The sequence below is a fragment of the Myotis nattereri genome (assembly GCF_964212035.1).
Source record: "Myotis nattereri genome assembly, chromosome: X".
Classification (NCBI taxonomy): Eukaryota; Metazoa; Chordata; class Mammalia; order Chiroptera; family Vespertilionidae; genus Myotis; species Myotis nattereri.
This window is the reverse complement of record NC_138078.1, coordinates 7,734,544-7,758,132: the sequence shown is the minus strand read 5'-3', so window position 1 is coordinate 7,758,132 and position 23,589 is coordinate 7,734,544. Positions and strand designations below refer to the sequence as shown.

The 23,589-nt window shown below is 39.6% G+C and overlaps 1 protein-coding gene across 2 annotated transcripts in view; it reads left to right on the top strand.

The window, feature by feature from the left end:
* The window catches only part of PIR (pirin), a 79,220-nt gene that overhangs the window by 1,749 nt on the left and 53,882 nt on the right, over positions 1-23,589 (top strand). Inside the window, exons 2-3 of one of the 2 annotated variants that reach the window (XM_081114971.1) lie at positions 36-175; positions 5,896-5,988. In XM_081114971.1, coding sequence (XP_080971097.1) covers positions 80-175; positions 5,896-5,988 — 189 coding nt within the window. In that variant the 5' untranslated portion in view covers positions 36-79. The remainder of the gene's footprint in view (positions 1-35; positions 176-5,895; positions 5,989-23,589) is intronic. The other variant, XM_081114972.1, reaches the window with a different exon arrangement.

The window sequence follows — 23,589 nt, the reverse complement described above, 5'->3', positions numbered from 1 at the left end:
TATTTTTTTGTTCCCCCCTGCCTTTTGCCCTCCAGCCTCTACAGTTCAGCATCAGAACAGTTCCTTTTAAGACTGCAACATGGTGTCCTCCAAGAAAGTCACCCTCTCAGTGCTCAGCCAGGAGCAGTCAGAAGGAGTTGGAGCAAGGGTCCGCAGAAGCATCGGCAGACCTGAGGTATGTTGGTTTGGTGGCTGTTTTGTGCTTTTTTGAGGAAGGGACTGGTAGGACACGGAGGGCAAACTTGGGAATAGTGGGCCCCAAACCAACATGAGCTGCTTTGTGTGGGGCCATAGGAGTCAAGTGTAGATCTGGCATTTGTGGTCCCCTACGGACCAACTCCAACCAAAAGGGCATTTCTGTATTGTGGATATAGAGGTCCTGAGCAGAAGGTGCAGATGAGCTTAATGAAATGTCTCTGCCTCTCTCTGCACGCCCACATCCCACCAGCCTCAGCATGCATATTAGCAGACATGCCCACTGTATGCCCTCAACTCTACATGCCTACAAGTAAAAGTACAAGGGGCTAACTCTGAGTCTCAATTCCAAATTCCTAAGAGAGAGAATCTGATTGGATTGGCTTGGGTCAGGTCTATACCCTTGGCCAGTCAGCAATTGCCAGGGATTTGGGTTCATAGGGAGACTGCTGGGACCCAACACTGTGGTCCTTTTGTGGTGGTGGAGGTAAGTAGGGGCTATCAGAGAAGGCAGCTATAGGTTATGTAGATGTTTTTCAACATTAGAGAGCTCTTTCATTTGAAAATTATGGGAAACATGGGACTTGTGGAAAAGAAAATCTTATATGCCCATTAAAAAATGGCTATAACCCAGGGAGTACTGTGCCCAGCACCCTACCAGATTAAAAAAAAAGAAACCAAAAAGTTTTTTGAGGTATTAGTTTCAGGTGCAACATAATGATACAATATTTGTATATATAGTGAAATGATCACCACAATAAGTCTAGATAACATCTGCCACCATACATAGTTACAAATTTTTTTTTCTTGTGATGAGGACTTTTAAGATATCTTTTAGCAAATTTTAAATATGCAATACAATATATTAACTATAGTCACCATACTGTATATTACATCCATGTAGGGCAATGGATTCATTTTGGAATGTTTGTTCCTCTTAAAATCTGCTCTGATATTCTCATACTCTTTCTATCATTAGCTTACTTTTTAACTATGAATAACTTTTGAGGTCCATCAACATTGTTTTCCAAAAGATAGATGCAAACAGGATTATCCTAAGGGATTATTAAATGCACAATGGATGTTGGGAGATGCAGGTGGATGTGGTGTCATATTCTATTAGGCCACATCACCAATAGAACAGATGTAAAGAATTTGGACACCTATCAGTAAACCCATTATTATTTGTTGAGGGTAGTTAATACTTTAATTACTCCATCTGTCAGGAACACATCTGCTGAGGGTTTCTACATTGTTTTTGACTTGTGAACCCCTTTTGGTGGTTTGGTGAAACCTATCAATTCCTTTTCAGAATATTGTTTTTTAAATGCATAAAATACATAGGATTGCAAAGGAAAACTTTATGGTTAGCAAAATATTATAAAACACATTTGTAATTTAATAGTTTTACATTAAACAGCAAGACTTGGTGGCAGTTCTAACTACCTGATTTCAAAGTTGTTAAAAGCATGAAAAATAGTTCAATATACCTGCAACGACTGTAATATGAAATGTAAATACCTTTGATTTGTATTGGTGACAAAGTCACAGGTACTAGTATTTTACTGTGGTTCTTTTACTACATTCATAATTGAAGCAAATGTCAAAATTTCAGACTGGAGATGGATGATGGTGACTATTGCACACCAATGACAGTGTGCTTAATGCCACTGAACTAATACTTAAAAATGGTTAAAATGGTAACATTTATGTTATGTATATTTTACTACAAAAAAAGAAGAAAATTTCAGTTAGAGGTTAGTGAAAATAAGGATATACTCTTTTTTCCTCAGCCAAGTTCACAGCCACCCTGAATTCTACACCAGTTAAGAGTCCCTGGCTCACAACCTATGCTTTAAAGACCCAAACATCTTACCTAATAATAGACAAACATGTAAATTGACCATACCTTCACTATGCTAACCAGCCAATCAGGAGAGTATGCAAATTAACCTAACAAAGATGGCGGTTAATTTGCATACATAGGCTCCCAGCGGTGGAGCGAGGCCTGACAGCTCCGGGGCTGGCGGAGCAGCGAAAGCCTCACGGCTGCGGGGGCAGCAGAGCAGCGAAAGCCTCATGCCCGCGGGGCCAGCTCCGGCTGGAGCCCGGCCAGAGCGAAGGCCTATGTGCTGGGTGCCAGAGGAAAACCAGTGCCAGCAGCCAGAGGAAAGGAAGGCCTAATGCAAGAATCTCTTCGTGCAACAGGCCTCTGGTCTATCTATATAAAAGCCTAAGTGACCATCACAACCGAACAGACGACTGAACAGGCTGTGTGGGGTGACCAGGCTGGCAGGGGGGTTAGTGAGGGGCGATCAAACTACTGAGCAGCAGGCTGCATGGGGCCACCAGGCCAGCACGGGGGTTAGTGAGGCGTGACCAAATGAACGAGCAGCAGGCTTAGTAGGGCAACCAGGCCAGCGGGGGGCGGGGGGCAGTGAGGGGCGAGCAAACCACTGAATAGCAGGCTGCATGGGGCGACCAGGCCAGCGGGGGGGGGGCTGTTGGGGGCAACCAGGCTGGTGGGGGGGCAGTTGAGGGTGATCAGGCTGGCAGGCAGAGGCAGTTAGCGGTGATCAGGCTGGCAGGGGGGCAGTTAGGGGCAACCAGGCCAGCAGGGGGGGCAGTACGGAGCGATCAGGCCGGCAGGCAGAGGCGGTTAGGGGTGATCAGGCTTGCAGGGGGGTCAGTTAGGGACAATCAGGCAGGTGAGTGGTTAGGAGCCAGCAGTCCAGGATTGTGAGAGGGATGTCCGACTGCTGGCAGTTGGATATCCCCCAAGCAGTCCTGGATTGGAAGAGGGTGCAGGCTGGGCTGAGGGGACCCACCCCATCCCCTGTGCACAAATTTCATGCACTGGGCCTCTAGTTTTACATATAATCATATATCTTACCTCATGGTGCTTATATAGAATGTACATTTGTATGTCAACAATAAAATAAAATAAAATAAAATAAAATAAAATAAAATAAAATAAAATAAAATAAAACCAAAAAAATCTTTCAGTAGATTGTTGAATTTGTGTGCGTATGTACAATATATGTTACATATATACACCTGTATGATATACATACACATGTGGTGTGCACCAATAGATAGTGAAAAGAAGAGTCAAAACCAGAGACAGAGTCAAAGAAAGCATTTGATATTTTCAGGTCTAACAATATGACAGAGTAGATACCTTGAAATAAACAAACAAACAAACAAACAAACAAATAAAATTAATTAGGTAGCAAAACAAGCCAGACAAAGAAAAATACCATATGATTTCACTTATATGTGGAATCTAAAGAGCAATATAAATGAACAAACAAAACAGAAACGGACTCATGGTTGCCAGAGGGGAGAGGGTTGCAGGTTGGGTTAAAAAGGTGAAGGGATTGACAAGTACAGATTGATAGTTACACAATAGTCTTGAGATGTAAAGTACAGCATAGGAAATATAGGGGAATATAGTATAATTATGTATAGTCCCAGGTGGGTACTGGAAATATCAGGGAGAGCATAATCCCATTACAGCAGTAATTTTCAACAGTGTGCGGAAATATTTAAAACATACAATGCCTGACTAGTTAGGGGCACTGACCTCTTGTCCCTGAAATTGTCAAATTTAAAAATGATAACCTCCAACACAACAGTAGCCATCAGGTGTGAATGAATCACAGTTATACCTATTTTTTGTCAGATCAGCAAAAAATATATTTTTGGTGTGCTACAGAAGTTTAGTAATTATGTGTGCCATGAGATGAAAAAGGTTGAAAATTGCTGTATTACAAGGAGGGAGGAAATATTCCAATTACACCCATCAGCAAATAACTTTTTCCCCTCATTTTAAAATCTTTATGCTTTCTATTCCTTTTTCTTCTTTTTGCAAGCTAGCACCTCTACAACAGAGCTGAGTAGAAATGATGGTAATAGACATCCTTATCTTGTCCGTGATTTTACGGATTGTTTTTAAAGTTTCACCAGTAACCAGGTGGTTCAATGCAGGTTTTCTGTAGATCTCTTCATAAGGTTGAGGAATTTTCCTGAGTCCCATATGCAGAGTTTAAGTTCCCCCCTCCCTAACTTTGGACTTGCCATGTCATGTGCTTTGACCAATAGGATGTGTTAATGTGATTGTGCACCATTGACTTGGCTCATTTTTGCTCTTGACCTTGGCTATCAGAAAAGCATCTTCTTGATAGTGACCACTGTTAACCCTTGGGACCCAGAATGAGAAGACATGCAGAGGCCAGCTAAGCTTAGCAACCTGCTACAGCTTTAATGCAAATGAAAAATTTGTTTGTAAGTTTCTGGGCAAAAGCTTATTGATAAATACACAGATTCTGTGAATGTTTGCAAAGAAAACCCAAAGAAACTACAGATAAATTGTTAAAATTAATGAGCATAGAAATGTTCAAAATTGCCTTTCTATCCACATTTCTTATCCCAAGAAGCAAACTGTTCAAAAATATAATTTAAAAATATTATTTATAATACCTTTAAAATGATATTATCTAGAAAAAATTATGCAAAATCTTTGTGGAGAAAATAACAAATCCTATTCAAAGACATTTTCAAAGATCTAAATAACTGGAGAAAACACAATATTATGTAAATGTGCATTTTTCCCAAATTGGTTCTTAGATTCAGAGCAACTCCAATCTGTTTCTACCTCTCATTTGAGCTTGATATTTATCTTCAGTTGTCTTCTAGCTTTTGCACAATATACTGGACATTAAATATTTAAAGTTCCATTTATACAGATAACATTTATGTAGATATCGCAAACTCAATGTGAACTAAAATGAAGTCACCATGGCTGCTTTTACTATATTCCTTGTGTTTCTGGATGGCCTTGCCATCCTCCTAGGCACCAGAGCTAGAAGTTTGGGAATTATCTAATGCTCTTTCTTGTTCCCATTCTTCATCACCACTGCCATTGCCTTAGGCCTGGCATTTCTCCTTGCCTGGACTATTGAAGTGACTTTCTAAATACTCTTTGTCTTCGTCCTCTTCCTTTCCTAAACCACCTTCCACATGTGTGCTAGAGTGATCTTTCTAAATCTGATTATCTCAACCTCTGATTATAATCCATCTTCTTAAAGATAAAACCCAAACTTCTTTAAGGTTTGACCTCTCTCCTCAGCCTATCTCTCATCATAATTCTAGGTGCATCCTTTGCCCCAATAGAGTCATTTCCTTGTAGTTCTTCAAGCTTGCCAAGCTGTGTCTTTGCTCTTTTTCTTGGAATAATCTTCCTTCTCCCCCTTCTACTGAACTGCTACATATACTTCAAGACCCAGTTTAAGTGACATCTTTCCTGACCCTGCCCCACTCATGTGTAATAAAGTGTCTTCCTCTAGAGCATTTATCAACACAGTGCAATCAGTGACTTTCTAGTCTGTTCCCCCATGAGATTATCAATCTGTTTAGGATACAGACTCTATCAGTTTCTGCTGGATTATTTAGATCTTAGATGATTAAGAAATGTTTGTTCACACCTCATAAAATGTCAATTCTAACTTAATCAGTGAATCTGTGTATGTGTGTGTTTGTGTGTGTGTATTTCTTTTCTGAAAGCAATTTTCATTTCAATAAGTTGCTCATTGGCTATGTGGTTTTCAGTGAATTCTTCTAGATCGGTTCATGAATGTGGTCCCTAGTAGTGTGGCTTAAAAGGCATGCCTAATTTGCTGAATTTTATTTTTATTTCAGTTAAAAAATCTGGATCCATTTTTGCTGTTTGATGAATTTAAAGGTGGTAGACCAGGTGGATTTCCTGATCACCCACATCGAGGTTTTGAGACAGTAAGTAAAATAATTTAACTGCAAAAGTGTGTATTTTAAAACTTGCCTCTTTTTAAATTTACTAATCATTTTTAATGATAAATTCAACTTCTGAAGCAATGGATATTGGCAAAAATTAATTTATAAGTTCCTGGCTATTGACTGGCTATTAGAGAATTGTAATATCTATTTTACATGACATATACCCAAATGGGTATATTTACTGATTTTTAATATTCTTTGCATTTATAACACTGGGGACATTCCTATTCAAGCAGTTAAGAGCAAGAATTGACTTCTTAAAATATTTATATAATTAAAATTTATTGGAGGTAGGAGAAAAACTTTAAGATATGATTAAAATAATTTTATATTTAAAACTTGTTTCTCTTCAAGAATATTCAGAAATAACCTCATCTACACTAATAAAAGAGAAAAATGGTAATTGGCGTACGGCGATACCTTTTTCATTGGCTAATCAGGGCTATATGCAAATTAACTGCCAACTAAGATTGGCAGTTAACTGCCAACTAAGATTGGCAGTTAACTGCCAACAAGATGGAGGCTAATTTGCATATGTAGGCACAATGCAGGGAGGCGAAAGGGAAAGCAGGAAGAAGCCCCCTGCCACTGACAGTGATCGGAAACCCAGGGGGGAGCTAAGAGCTGGGGGGGCAGGGCAAAGGCGGCCCTGGGGCCGCCTTTGCCCTGCCCCCAAGCCATGATCGGAGAATCAGGCGCCTTTGCTGCCCTGGACAGTGATAGCAGGAAGTAGGGGTGGAGCCAGCGATGGGAGCTGGGCACGGTCGAAGCTGGCAGTCCCAGGAGCTAGGGGTCCCTTGCCTGGGCCTAAAGCGAAGCCCACGATCACGGCGCCCCCCGCTGCCACTGCGGGTCCCCGCTGCCCGGGACGGATGCCTAGGCCAGAGGCGTTAGGCCTGGGCAGGGGCGGAGCCTGCAACTGCGGGGAGCTGGGGGTCCCCTGCCCAGGCCTGACACCTCTGCCGGAGGCCTCAGGCCTGGTCAAGGGGCCGATCCGGTGATTGGTGATCGGAGGGTGATGAGGGTCAACTCCTCTGGCCGAGGCATCAGGCCTGGGTGGGGGGCGGATCCAGGGATTGGGGGGATATGATGGTCCCCTTGCCCAGGCCTGAAGCCTGGGTCAGAGGTGTCAGGCTTGGGCGGGGGGTGGAGCAAGCGATCAGAGGGAGATGGGGGTCCCCTGCCCAGGCATGATTCCTGGGCCAGAGGCCTCAGGCCTGGGCGGGGGCCAGAGCCAGTGATCGGGGGAGATGGGGGTCCCCTGTCCAAGCCTGACACCTCTGGCGGAGGCGTCAGGCCTGGGCAAGGGGCCGATCAGGCGATCGGAGGGTGATGGGGGTCAACGCCTGAGGGCTCCCAGTATGTGAGAGGGGGCAGGCTGGGCTGAAGGACACTCCCCCCACCCCCACCCAGTGCACGAATTTCGTGCACCGGGCCCCTAGTGTAATATAATAGTTTAAACCCAAAAGACAGTCTAAGATCACTCTGAGTATTTAAACTCAGTTCTAAGTTTATATAATCAAGGTGGTTAAAATAGAACATAGCCTAAAAATGAGAATTTTAAGGACATACATATACATTTACAAAGTTAACTGTAAAATTTATAGAGATTCTGCTGCAAATTTGTTTTCAGTTTTAGATATAGAAATAGAAATGTGTAATATAATATTGCGGCACTTTCAAAAATTCCTGTTCTCCACATATACATATATTCTGGAAAAATACCAGGATAGTTACAAAGTTTAGCCATCTGCTCCTTGAGAAAAACCAGTAATTTTGGGAACATACCGGGGCTTGTTAAAGATTTAGTGTGTTTGTCAAGCCAATTATTAAATGAGTAAATATTTATTGAAAGCTGGTGGCAAGCAGGCATTGGTGTTGAGCGATCTTTTGCATACTAGTGTGTGTGTTTGTATGTTGGGGAGTGTGGGGAGAACACAGAGAGAGGGAGGCTAGCAAAGAATGAGGCCTGACCATTGATTGCCTCCAGTATGCAGTCTAGTTAAGGAGGCAAAAGATGGACAAGTAAACAGTTCACCATTATAGGGATGAAGCAAGAAGCTTCTGGAAATACGTAGCATGAATGATCAAAGTAGTCAGGTTTCCCTTCATCATTTAGCCATTTGCTTTCCAGTTTCTTTTTCATTCCTTTCACCTACCCTATACTCTTGCTGGATTCTGAGCCAGTTCCAAATCATATGTCCCCACTGTGCTCTTCTGCTACTGGTATGAAGACATTCTCACCACTCCATCCTATAGCTCCAGTTACCATTTTGCTAATCTCTCATCGTCTTTTCAAATATTATTTTCTCCATCAGGCTTTCCAGACAATCCCAAGTAGATGCACTTTCTCCTTCATTTGGTCTCCTTAGCATTATATTTTTTACTGGGCTCATGCACATCAGAATATTAGGTCTCTATGGTGACCCCAATCATATCCTGTCTGTCTTGAATTGGAGGCGGCAATTGAAGAATTGCCTTAATTGCCACCTCCCTTGGCCATGCCCAAGAGGACTGTAAATTGCTTCAGCTGAGATAATCCCACACATCTCCATATTTTCCAGTTGGATATACTCCATAACTACTGGCTAAATTTAACTGAATAATAAAAAGAGATGGCTTTTCCTTAAGACAATGACGATATAAAAGGACAAAATACATTGCTCTCCTCTCCATTATGAAAAGGGGGACTGCTATAATTTGTAAAGTACTCAACTTTAAACTACTCAAGGAGTTTAGCTGTAGAATATTGGTATTTGATTTTTTTCTTTTGAGTAAGAATCTTCCTTAAAAATATATTCATAACTGTAGTCGATCCTCATTATTTTGAGGATTCTGTATTTATGAATCATCTACTTGCTAAATTTATTTGTAATCCCAAAATCAATACTTTTGATTCATGGATGTGCACAGACAGGCCTAAGGTGCATGTTCCCAGCTGAGGATGAACAAGGTGATGCTCTGCTTCCTGTTTCAGCTCTCATACTGTAAACAGGTGTCCTCCTTGAGGCCTATTTAATGTCACATTTTTTACATGTCAGTGCTTTTTTTGTTGGTTAATTCACTGTTTAAAATGGCCTCCAACTGAAGTACTGTCTCGTGTCCTTAAGTGCAAAAGGCTGTGGGGTGTCTTATAGAGAAAATATGTGTGTTACGTAACCTTCTTTCAGGCATGAGTTATAGTGCTGTTGGCTATGAGTTCAATATTAATTAATCAACAATATATGTTAAATAAAGTGTCTTTAAATGGAAACAAATATAAAACAAGGTTATGTGTTGGTCAGTTAACGAAAATGTGGCCAGAAGCTTGCAGGATCACATTCCCGTGTTTCTCTAGAAGCAGTGGCTCAGTGTTTGCTAATTCAGTGATCATGGCACCTTTAATAGAATATTACTACTAAGAGTAACTAGAATCAACTGTATCAGTTTCCCCCAGGAGTGTAGATAAGCCAAGGAGTCATCTCAGTCTTAATATAAACTTTTAAAGTATGCAATTTAAAACCAGTTCCACTTGTAGGCTGGTATTGCCTCCTTTGTCTTCAGCAAGGGAACATCCTCGAAAGGAGTTACATATGTTGTGTCTTTCCACAATGCCAGGTTTATTAGGGGAGACTGCCCCCAATAAGCCACTAGAGTCACACACAGGTTACACACAGAGAGGGGGAGCTTATGTGATAGAAGCGAGAGAGCAAGTGTCCAGAGCAAGTCCCAGTCACTGGCAGTGTCTGCAGGTACAGAGGTGGGCAGGGGTCTTAAGCCAGGTGGCAACAGTGGCAGCACACGCCAGGTGGTGTGAAGTCCAGCAGGGCTCTGACTATGACCCATGGTATGGCCAAGCTCAAGCATTGGGTGGTGGGAGCTCTGAGTTCTTATAGCCCACAAAGGGTAGAGATCCCATTCATATTGGTGTCCCTATGGAATCTGTATCCAAGTGTCCAGACTTGTGGTTTTGGGCATTCTAGGCCCTCCATAAGGGCATTCCCATTATACCCCATTACCTGTCTTTTGTTTGTTTGTTAATCCTCACCTAAGGATATTTTTCCATTGATTTTTTTAGAGAGGGAGAGGGAAAGAGAGAAACATTAATATGAGAGAGAGACACATCGATTGGTTGCCTCCTGCATGCACCCTGACCAGGGCTGGGGAACCTGCAACCAAGGTACATGTCCTTGACCAGAATTGAACCTGGGACCCTTCAGTCCACAGGCTGACACTCTATCCACTGAGCCAAACCAGCTAGGGCTCATTACCTCAGTCTTGGCACAGCACTTGACATAACTAACAGTCATGGCTCACTGACTGCATATTGAATTGTCAGAGGGGTCCAGCAAGTCTGTTCTGCTCTTGCTCTATACATCCCTGGAGTATTTTCAACAGGCTTGCTATAAATTTTGAAAATGCTATTAGTACAAAGAACAAAGTTAGAATTACTTCTTAAGTTATCTTTCCATCCAGAAGTAGGTATTGTTATTGTTTTGATGTGTTTTCTTCTAGTACTTTCTTCTGGTATCATGCTGTATATGTTTTGTGTCTTTTTTAAACTTAACATTATACTCTTAGCATTTTCCCAATAGTCTTCAAAAAGCAAATCTTTACTGGCTTTATTAAACATCTGTTGTGAAGGTTGTATCAGTTGACATGACTGCAATGATGTATGAGGGTACCTGTTTTCCCTCAGTATCACCAACACAATATATTTACCCAACTTCTCTTTATCTTTGATGTTTTGACAAGTGAAAAATAATGCTTCATGATAGTTTTAATTTGTATTCCTTTTATCTGAGTGAAGTGATTAACTTTTCATTTTTAAGCATTTGTTTACCATACATATTTATATCCTTGCCCTATTTTTTTCTGTTGGTTTGCTGGTATTATTTTATAGAAACTCTGTTTATAGTAAGGAAATCAGGCCCTTTTCAGTGATAGGATTTTCAGTAGTGTTAGGAGGGATTAGGCTTGTTTTGCATACCTCTAAAGGTAAACCTTTGGATACAAAGCATAGAATCAAACCAAAAGAAGGACGAACTTTATAACAATTCATTATGCGGAGGTAGAACAGCCTCCCTGAGTTGAAGTTTGTATTTCTGGGAAATACAAACATGCACTGAGTGTTAACATAATGGGTGTGTTACCAGATTCAGTGTTCCTTAAAATGGTTGTGTACTACATGAGTCAGTGCTGTGCTAGAATAAAAAAATATTAGAGCTCAGAAGGATTTTTAAAATAAGAATGAAATTACACTGTACTAACACATGAATATAAAATATAAATAAATACACATATTTTGAGTCCATGCTCATTTTTAAAATTAATAATGATACACAATCAAAGAAATGTGGAGAATATTATTCTACAAAATTCTTATTACCTCAATGTGATGGGTATACCTGGTCTCACCTGGAACCTCAGGCTTCTCCTGAGATTTACTAAATCAGAATCTGCATTTTAAGAACATCCTCAAGTGATTGATGTGCACATTAACATTTGAGAAGTGCTCCTCTACATGACTTTGCAAATTAGAGATATTGTAATTCTATGAGATAAGAGAACCTGATTTTACTGATTTAATGTTAATAATTTTTTTTAAAAAAAAACTTAGCTCTTTGGTTTGGCTAGCTGTATATTTTCTGTTAAAGACTTGCCTGAAAATTGAGGAGGAAGAAATGTCCTAGAGGAGGCACAGCTGGTGGTCACAAAGACAAAGGGGAAAATTTGTTCAGTATTTCCTGCCAGGAGTTTAGATTCTGGGGAGCATTGTTTTCCAGAGGCCTGAGTGGTGGAATAATTTTGCAGTGACCTATTTCTGGTCAGGCCTGATATCTACCCCCCCTCCCCTGATTTGTTTAGAGCAGTGGTTCTCAACCTTCTGGCCCTTTAAATACAGTTCCTCATGTTGTGACCCAACCATAAAATTATTTTCATTGCTACTTCATCACTGTAATGTTGCTACTGTTATGAATCATCATGTAAATATCTGATATGCAGGATGGTCTTAGGCAACCGCCAAAGGGGTCGCAACCCACAGGTTGAGAACCGCTGGTTTAGAGCAACTGTAAATGATCAGAAACAAAGAAAGATCTGAAAATTGGGCAACATTCTTCTCTTTTTAATCCATGCCCTGATAAGGTTTAGTTTAGCTTGAAAAACCATCAAAGTTCACACTCTGTTGATGAGAAGAAATGCATTTTATGCCTTTTAACATCTTCCTTCAAATTATAGCCTCATGACTTTACAGATTTTAGCACTGAACATCCAGTGTCCCTTGGATCCCCTCAGTCCTGGGGAAACCAAGATGGTTGGTCACTCCTGCCTAGTTAAATTTAAGAACTGTCAGGACTAAACTGTCATGCCTGCTTCTCAGGGACATTTTAGGATGTTTTTGTCCATTATGTTCTTAGTTGAGCTTAGACATGTTTTAAAAGTTCTTCACTACAAGCCTCAACAGGTTTGTTGATCAGGAGAACAAACCTTCCTTGTTTCTAAGGGTGTGCCCACTAGAATGGCCACACTAGCATTCACTGGTTGGCAGCCAGCAGAGTTTGCAGGCAATGCCTGAACAATATCCTGAAGAGGAAGGAAAGGCCCTGGTGATTCACAGGAAAGCTCACACTGGATTCAAATCTCCTGTCTCCCATACAGCCTGCTTTTTCTAGCTTGCTGTGCACTTTCAAAACTTATCATGCCATTATGGAATCAAGGCTGTGGGGAGGAAGCTTTATTAAATTAATATCTATTTTGGGGGGAGGGGAGGGAAAATACTCTAGGGACCTAGGAGAGAAGGATACTTTCCCAACATTATAAAGACTATTGTTCAATGAACATCCTATGTCATATCTAACACTGAGATATTAGATATAACCCTGTTAATTTGAGAAAAAAAAGACAAGAATATCAACCAGCACCATTATGATTTAATATGGTTCTGGGAGCTTTGAAGCTGTTAATAAGAGTTATAGCTATTGGAAAGGAAGAGGGAAAATATTAATTTGTAGGTAATATGCTAAAAAAAGAAAACCCCACAGTGGTTGCCTCCAACTTTGGGTGGCGATATGACTGGAGGAGGACCAAGGGCACAGGACTTGTCCTGAAGTTATAGTTACAATGCCAGCACGTGGATTTTAGCTTATATGTTTATTTGGCATCATTGAGAGGTGATGCTAACAGATTATAGGAAGGAAGCTAAAGCCACCCTTACCTCTAAGACATCCCTTGGCACCACTGTGCTAAGAATATCAACCAAAACATGGATATAAATCATGCAAAAATCACCCATTTTCCTGAATAAAAGCAATGACCAGATATAATGGGAACATCCCATTCACAATGGCAATAATATCACTATACAATCCCAGGGGGAAAATTATTCCCTTTAACCCAGTAAGCCTACTTTCAGGAATCTAATTTCCTGGAAAAAAATTCATCATAAAAATAAAAGCTTATTATACGAATATTTATTCCAGTGCAATTTTACAAAGTAGAAAAGGAACAAAGTAAGTATCCAAAATAATAGGGGAATTAGTATATATCTATCATCTCTATCTCTACCTCTACCTCTACCTCTACCTCTACCTCTACCTCTACCTCTACCTCTATCTCTATCTCTATCTAACTGTATCTGTATCTGTGTCTCTATATCTATCTATCTATCTATCTATCTATCTATCTATCTATCTATCATCTATCTATCTGGAAATTATCTGTAAGGAAATTATTATCTATCTGGAAGATGGAATATTATGTAGGGTTATTTATAAAAAATATTGTAAATAATATTCATTACTCATGGACTGTTTAAATCAAGATTTCTCAACCTTGGCACTTTCAATATTCTGAGTGGATAATTCTTTGTTGTGAGAGTCTGTCCTAAGATGTTCAGCAGCATCCCTGGCCTCAGTGATTCTCAGTCTTCCTAATGCCGCAACCTTTTAATACAGCTCCTCATGTTGTGACCCAACCATAAAATTATTTTCGTTGCTACTTCATAACTGTAATGTTGCTGCTGTTATGAATCGTAATGTAAATATTTGATATGCAGGATGTATTTTCATTGTTTGCGACCCACAGGTTGAGAACTGCTGCTACACTAGATGCCAGAAGCACCTGTTACCTCTAGTTGTGACAATCATGAATGTCTCTAGACATTGCCAGATGTCTGTTGCAGGGCAGGGGGCCACCAAATTGCCTTAGTTGAGAACTAATGGTTTAATATATGTGTCCATACAAGGGTATACTGCACAGCCATTAGGAAAAATTGCACAGCAATCAGGAAAAACTTCATAGTTTGCTATGTCCTAATATAGAACCAATCTCCATGATAGTTGGAAAGTGACAAAGGCAAGGTACAGAATTGGCAGTGTAGGATTTGTTTAAGAAGCAAATATAGCCAAAACCAGTTTGGCTCAGTGGATAGAGCGTCGGCCTGCGGACTGAAAGGTCCCAGGTTCGATTCTGGTCAAGGGCATGTACCTTGGTTGCGGGCACATCCCCAGTGGGGAGTGTGCAGGAGGCAGCTGGTCGATGTTTCTCTCTCATTGATGTTTCTAACTCTCTATCTCTCTCCTTTCCTCTCTGTAAAAACTCAATAAAATATATTTTTAAAAAAAAGAAAAAAAAAGAAACAAATATAAAGGTATGAAAAGATTATACCTTTATTCTCTTAAAATTGTTTATTATCAATTCTATTATTGGGAAAACAGACTAATTTAGTGAATGATTACTTCCACAGACTACATTGATGCAAAGAAAATAAAATTACAAAATTCATGTCTTGATGCCAAAAGAAGATGATGCTTAGAGAAAAAAACAAACACATTATGACAGATACAAATATATATTCACAAAACTTTTAAAAAATTAATTAGTTTTAAGTATATTCATATGATTGTGCAAGTATCACCTGATTACAGAACATTTTCATCTCCCCCCAAAAAAGATCCCATACCCATTAGCAATAAGTCCTCATTCCCACTTCCCCCAGCTTCTTGCAACCACACTTTCTGTGTCTATGGATTTGCCTATTCTGAACATTTCATAGAAAAGGAATCATACCGCCGAAACCGGTTTGGCTCAGTGGATGGAGCGTCGGCCTGCGGACTGAAGGGTCCCGGGTTCGATTCCAGTCAAGGGCATGTGCCTGGGTTGCGGGCACATCCCCAGTGGGAGATGTGCAGGAGGCAGCTGATTGATGTTTCTCTCTCATCGATGTTTCTGGCTCTCTGTCCCTCTCCCTTCCTCTCTGTAAAAAATCAATAAAATATATTTTAAAAAAAGAAAAAGAAAAAGAAAAGGAATCATACCATATGCAGTCTCTCAGGTCTGGCTTCTTTCACTGAGCATAATGTTTTCAAGGTTCATCCATGTTGTAGTTTATATTAGGACTTCATTTCTTTTTTATGACTGAATAATATTCCATTATATGAGCGTGCCACATTTTATTTATCCAGTCATCTATTGATGGACATTTGGGTTATTTTCACTGATGCCTTTATTCTTGGATATGCCTAAGTTTTCTCTGAAAGTATACCCAAGAAACTGGTAATGCACCTCCCAGGAAAGGTTACTGGGTGATGAGAAAGAGTTAATTTTCACTCTCTATTTTTCTTTTTGTATTTTTAGAGTTTCGACCTATGCCTATTGGTTATTTAAAATACTAATATTTTTTAAATGCCCTCTTCTTATGCCATATTTGAAGGAAAAAAAAGTGTTCTTGTGCCCTAACCGGCTTGGCTCAGTGGATAGAGCATCAGCCTACGGACTCAAGGGTCCCAGGTTTGATTCCGGTCAAGGGCATGTACCTTAGTTGCGGGTACATCCCCAGTAGGGGGTGTGCAGGAGGCAGCTGATCGATGTTTCTCTTTCATTGATGTTTCTAACTCTCTATCCCTCTCCCTTCCTCTCTGTAAAAAATCAATAATATATATATATATATATATATATATATATATATATATATATATTTTTTTTTTTTTTTAAAGTGTTCTTGTGAAGCTCCTGATGCTCACCTGTTCTCCAGGAACTCTTGCTGAGGCTTTCGACTTGGGTCTGCTTCCTCCACATAAAATCAGCCCAGTTTACGTTCTATTCCAGTCAACCAAATAAGCTAATGGTATATGGCAATGTGTAATGGGGAGGATGACCTAGGGGCAGCTTCCTCTATGAAATATTTGAGGACTATGAGAGGTTCCCATGAAACTTAAAAGAGTGTCTCAATTTATAATCACAACTTTCTCCTCTTCCACATGTACCCTGGCTGAACGGAAATTAAAATTGTGTGTGTGTGTGTGTGTGTGTGTGTACACGCACACACATGTGCTTACATGCATGTGTGAGTTAGTCCTGGGGGTAGAAGACTTCTACTTTGCAAGAAAGTTAGAAGAAGATTAAGAAGGAATAAGAGATGTCCAGTTGAAGAAGTTTCATGTTCTAAGGGGGAAGCTAGCACTTTTAACAGAAAGATTGGGGAGGGATTCAGGAAAATTTTAGCCATTTAGTAAAATCTGAAGGAATAAGTTAGATATGATTCACTGGATAGTGGGGGTAAAGATGGAGGGCATAGTATGGGGATAGACTAAGTGGTGAGTAGTTTATTTGGATTTAAAAATTGGATGTGTGTGTGTGTGTGTGGGGGGGTGGGATCTAAGGCTGTAGGTTGAGCCATTACTGGGGACAGCCTTGAAAGCATAACTCATTCTTTATTTATAAATGGATGGCCAAAATTCTATATCCTGAAACTCCCAAATTAATCCAATCATGTTAAATTGGAACTATCTTTAGTCTAAAAGTTCAGCTTTTAGACTGTCTTATGTCAGTGGTTCTCAACTGGAGGTGATTTTGCCCATAAGTGGTAATTTCCGGTCATACCAACTGGGGGATGCTGCTGCCATCTAGTGAGTAGAAGCTGGGGATGCTGCTGACATCCTACAGCGAGCAGACAGTTCCCACAGCAAAGACTTAAGCCCTGGTCTATCAATGAACATAGGTTACATGAGGAAATAGCAGTTTCACTGAAATATTCTTTCAAAGTAGTTCACATAAATTCTTAACAAATTTCCCCATTTCCCCCCACCTGATTAATGATTACAAACAGAAACTATTTATATCTGAGAGACTGCATTCTTAGAGTTAAGTAGACAAATTGGAGGCACAATGTAATAAAGACTATCAACCAGTTATTAAATATTCTTTGATGTCAGCAAATTTAAAATGATTCTAATTTTTAAGTGAGACTAAAAATAAGTCCACAATAAATTAACATAGATCATTGCACAATAAAAAGCTCCTTGCAGATATTCAACACTTTTAGCAAAGCTGCTTTGGAGTTATCCATCAATCTACTTAAAATGAAATGCCTTACCTTACAGGATTAAACCCATATGACATTTGCCATGCAATAACATTAGCTTCCAGTTTCATGAGAAGCTACATATGCTTTCAGTGTATTACCTCTGTGCTTCACCAGCAATCCTGAAATGTAGGAATTGTTAGCCCCTGTTTTACAGATGAAGAAACAGAGGCTCAGAGAAGTGCTGACTTGTCAAGCTCACACAACTCATACAGGGCAGGCTTGGGCTGGCCCATCTGATCCCGGACCCATGCCTCACCACTCTCCCATGCTCCTACTCCTTCTGGAACAATGTTGATTTCTCTACATCTGATATTGTCTCAATACATTGACACATTAGTATTACAAATTAAATTCTACAGGTGATACAGATCCCCAAACTAAACACCTCATACTCTTGCCGTTACTCACTTACTGTGGGACTCAATGCTTTCATGGTTCATGGTTGAGGGCTCCAAATTTTCTTGCCTGTCAGTGCAAAGTAATGCTCTCACTTCTCTGAACTTCCAGTATAATAAGAAAATGGATTAGGTTGGTTAGCTGCCTGGATATTTAAGGACAATCATTTATGTCCTTCTTGTAGCCACAAGGAGACAAATTGTTATCGAGTAATAACATAATAAATAAAATTGTCCTTTCATTGCTTATGACCTTTTATTACAACCTAAAAACTCTTTTCCTCCTTCTATTAACCCTTTTGCCCCACCTCACTCCAGCTTTTCCCCAATATTCCAATCTTTTAAGGACCAGGTGGGGTCTTGCCTCCTCCATGAATTACTCTTCAATTCCTCCAGATTTTTATTCATCAAAATTAATCTTTGTTCTATGTTTCTACTGGGACTAATGTACTTCTATTTAGTGTTCATGTCTTTTATCTTCATATTTTCTTAGTGTTTCTTAGGTGAACAAGGGTTGATCATTGTGTTCATTTTTCTAATTTTCCACTTATGAGTCTGTGATGACATTTTCCTTGTGAAGGCAAAAATGAGAGAAGAGAGAGAGAGAGAGAGAGAGAGAGAGAGAGAGAGAGAGAGAGAGAGAGGGAGATTAAAAATTATTACAAAATTTAAAGTTTATTTAAGAGACAAAAAGTTGGCATCCCTATATCAAACCCCCTTATTTTTTTGATACTTCTTTATTTTCCCCCTTATTTTTAAAATACATTTATATTGATTTCAGAGAGAAAGGGAGAGGGAGAGAGAGAGAAATATCAATGATGACAGAGAATCATTAATTAGCTGCCTCCTGCACACCCTACACTGGGGATCGAGCCTGCAACCTGGGCATGCGCCCTGACCAGGAATTGAACCGTGACCCCCTGGTTCATAGATCGACACTCAACCACTGAGCCACACTGGCCAGGCTCAAAACCCCTTATTCTAAAATGTTTTATTGCTTCTTGAAGTCCAAATTTTTGAAAACTGTGGCCCAGTAATATCAAGTACAATGAACACATTGACTAAAAGTCTGAGAAATTAAATCCTTATAATGAATCGAATCAGGGAATAATAATAATGCACCAATCAAAAGATACCAGGTGCTTAATTAAATATTATTATTATTTGGAATTTTAACAAAATATTAAAACAAGAGGGGACTTGACATAGTTCCCTTAAACCTCTCTCTCTGTAAGAGCCCTGTGAGCCCCAAAACTGCCTGGGACCATGTATGCAAGGGAGCGTATTCAGGCACTTCATTCTAAAGTGTCTGCCTTGACAGCTTTTAACTAGAGACTGTGCTGAGCAGAAGAACCTCCCTCTACACCACAACGTAGCTCATCGTTTGATGTCTAAATGACAACCTGCCACAGAGATACATGGCCTATTGCAGAAAAATATTGAGCACACGTTTAGGATCAGCAGGGGGCACTCTTAAACAAAAGTACTTCTAACCACCCATTTTCCCCCTGGGTACAGACACAACACTTTTGTATGTAGGATATTTGGCTAATCATAGAAGTTGGCAAACCATTTTCTTGAGATTCCTTCAATATAACCGTGGAAATAAAACAATGAATGTGAACACCCTGACTTTGGATTTAGAAGATACAAGTTTTATCAGTTAAGAAGCTGGCCTGATGACTACATGAGGAACCATGGGGAGTTTGTCTGAGGAGATTCCGTGGGAGATTGGATACTGAGTGGGGTTTGAAGAGGAAGGGCATGCCTGGCTTTGGGGTTTTAGAAGCAGCTGGAAGGTTCTCAGGGAGTCTGCAATTCAGCTCATCTGCATAGTTAGATTCAGGAATCCGATCATCAGAATCTCATATTCAGGCCTTTTTCATCAGCCATGAACTCAACTTGTGTGTTTTTCCCCCCTCCTTTTCCTTCTCAGCTACCAAGAGAAAAACCACCATTTGAGGGCAAATAGAAATTATAAGAAAACATAGTTTTATCTATAACATAGACGTTTTGCTTTAAAGAATAAGCCTTGCATCTGTAATATCAAATTAGGTCATCACACTCTTCCTTCTGAATATCAGCCAGAAAGAAACAACAAACTATATTATATCTTGTGCTGTGATTCTGCTGAATTTATAGCTCTTTGAGGTATACCTTTCCTAAATTTCACATTGCAAGTGACACTTCTCTTTCATTGTTGTTGTGGGTTTGTGCCCTTCTCCTTCCAAATACAAACACACAAAATACAAAAAGAAATAACAGACAAGGAAGCAAACGTATTTAGTAGAGATCCATGGAAAGTTTAGGGCTAGAAGAAGGAAAAGGACAAGCAGGATCAGGAAGCATGGCAAGTCCTTTAAGAAAACACCTGTTTCCGATTACACATTTCTTACTTAACATGCAACTCTTGAGTTTAAACATAACATTCCCAAATCCATCAACCACCCATGGCAATTCTCCAGGTGTTAGCAATTATGTAATGTCCTAAAAAATCATCTGGATTGTGTCAACTCAAAAATTATTGCTTGAGATTTTTAAAAAATTCTTTGCAGGCATTAATTTAGACTTAAGGCCTCAGTGTAGCATTTATACCGCTTAGCAAAAATAAATAAAATGAAAGATAGATAATCATAAAGAGTCCGTCATTTCTTTGGTTTCAGATTTCCCCCAAAAGGCTAAAAGTATGGTTTTTGCTGTAAGTAGTCAAAGGTAGGCATTGCAGACTCAGCAAATCTTCATAGACCAGACTTCTCTCATTCAGATTTTATAGTATTTAGGATGGGAGAAGTGAGGTTTACTTTGTATTACCAGAGCGAAGTAGAAATCCATACCTCAAAACTAGAGGAAAAGGGTATCCTTTTCAATTGGCTTCTCAATCTTTTAGAAACAATGTTGGAATTGCTTTCTAAAATAAAATTTGCAAGAACAAAACCAAAACACCAACAAACAAACAAAAACCTCTCTTGGTGTCCATGTACATTTTCATCTTTAAATGAAATAATTTCATAACTTACTTTATAAAGTTGCCTGACATGATTAACAACTTGAAAGCCCCTCAACTTGGATAATTGAAAAACTCTTACGGGATGGAAAGAATATGATTTGAAAGAGACCCCTTTGAGAACCTAAAGGAGAGTTTCAGCCCAAACAATGAAAATTGCCTTTATTATGCAGTTATTTTTAATTAAAAATGCATGCATAACAGGAAAAGGAAAGCAATTCTAGACAATGCTCCTGGTAGTTGGGCTGCTTCTTTGAAATTTGGAATTTTTAAGCTTTGTGCTTGAATCCTGTTTTGGCCTGAGTGTCCTCTATAGCATTTCCAAATCTTCTCCACTTGCTAATACATTGAAGTCAGAGCTAGCTACATTGTCCTCACATGTAACATGGAGTTATTCTTCTGATTCTTAGTGTTTTCCCGTATGTCTCACTGTCTTCCTGCCCAACACTAGTTTACCAAAACAGTTCATTAATAGGAACAAAGTTCACCTAGGAACAAAGCATATCACTTATTTTCATTCATGGATTACCAGCAGCATCTTTATATTTTACCAAAACAAATGGCTTGTTTTTGTTGTACAAAAGTACAGTACTCATTCCAGAACACCCAAACTATAAGAAAAGTGGAAAGGCCACAACATGTAGATGCAATTCCACCATCTAGAGATGACCACAGTTCACATTTTGCTGTGTGTTTATGCAGGCTCTGTAACCACACAGAAATTTCATTTCTTTTCTGACCTTTTCTCCTTTTGATTTAAACCGGCCTTCTCCAGCCTAGGAACACTCTGATTCACCTGCCTCCTTCTCTGTTGCGTGTTCACTAAGCCCTTAGGACAATGAGATTCTGGTCAGCATCAATTAATCTTAGGAATAAAGGCTAGGTCTGTTGACCATAGAGACAGACTATGGTCAAACTAAATATGTCACTTAGGCCTCAGTTGTGTTTCAGCTCCAGGCCCAGAAAAGCAGAAAGATCCCACTGACCACACGCTTGGGAAACCAGACAGAGCAACGCCATGGTTGACATCAGGCCTAGCCACAATGATCAGCTACCCCTATCCTAGCAACAATCAATCAATAGAGACCACGATCCTAACTCCCTTAGTTACTATGATTAATGATTTCTCCCCTATATAACCCATCCCCTGAAAGCCACGCGGAGCCGGGTCTTAGATAACAGCTCACCTGTGTGACTCCAGGTTTGGCATCATTTCCTTAAATAAACCTTTAGTTTCTTTGCAGAGAACTCCTGTTCAAGTTTGATTGGGCTTAATGTGCACAGGTAAATGAACCCCTTTGGTAAGAGCACCTCCATGCATATCCTGACATAACTGGATCCAATGTTATTTAAATAAACCCATTTACATGGATCATTGTATATGAACCCTTTAAATAAAATTACTGTTTTGTAACCTGCTTTTTTGATTAAATAATATGTCATTTTTTGTGTCAGTAATAGAGATTTATATTACATATATAAATATTACTCTAAACAGTTCCATAATATTCCCTTGTATAGGTATACCATACTTTAGCTAAGTGTATTCTATTAACCCATCATCCAGATTGTTCCTGTCTTTTTGTTATAATAAAAATCTCAAAGATTGATTTGCATATACATTTTATATCCTTGTCTCCTTAGATTTAAATCTTAGAAGTGTATTTTTTTACATTTAAATCTCTCATCCATTTGGAACATGTTTCTGTGTATAGTGGGAGCTTACTCCCTTTTTTTCATATGGTCAATCAATTGTTCCAATACTGTTCATTAGAAAATGGATTCTTGCCCCACTGACTTGAAATGACTGTCATCATTTATTAATTTTCCATACAAATGGGTCTCTTCTATTTCTGAGCCAATGTTGCACTATTTCCATTGCTATACTAAGTTCCCAGGTGGGGATTTAAGACTTAACATCTGGTCAGGGTTCTCCAGAAAACAGAACCAATAAGATATATAGAGATAGATATAAAGAGGAGTTTATTATGGGAATTGCTTCACATGGTTATGGAGGTGAAGAAGTCTCACAATCTGGTGTCTACAAGCTGGATAACCAAGAAAGCTGGTGATATAATTCATTTCAAGGGCCAATGTCTGAAAACTGGAGTGGGGGTTTGCTACTGGTATAAGTCCCAGAGTCTGATGTAAGGGCAGAAGAGGATAAATGTTCTATCTAAAGAACAGAGAGCAAGAATTGGCTTTTCCTTCACCTTTTTGTTCTGTTTGGACCCTCGATGGATCAGGTGATGCGCCATCCCCCGGCATTGGTGAGGGCTATCTTCTTTATGCTATGGACTCAAATGCTCATTTTTTTCCAGAAACACCTTCACAGAATCACCCAGAAATAAGGTTTTGCCAGCTATCTTGGCATCCCTTAGCCCAGTAAAGTTGGCACATAAAATTAACCATCACAATCTAGAACCTTCAATTTCTGTAGTTACCTGCTTGGATAAAAGTTGCTACTGAGGCCATTCTATACACTTCAATGACATTGCTCTGCAGGATGACACAGGGAAAGTCCTTATGTCAGCTAGCTCCGATTTGCACTGTAGTAAGTGCTCTATAAACATTTAGTTTCAGGAAATGGCACCCAATAGCTGAAAAAGAGGTGGGATTATTATAAGGGTATAAGATTTCAACAATACGATGGTATCACGTCTTTCATTGACGTTAGTTTGACGTATGAGAAGGCAGAATAAACAATGCCTGTTTTCCTAGTCTGAATTCTGAACTAGTTGAATAATCTGAAGATATAAGAGTAAGAAAGATGGCAGACAATATACCTTTACTTCTGATAAAGCTGAGATTGGAGAATATGGCTTATATATGCAGGC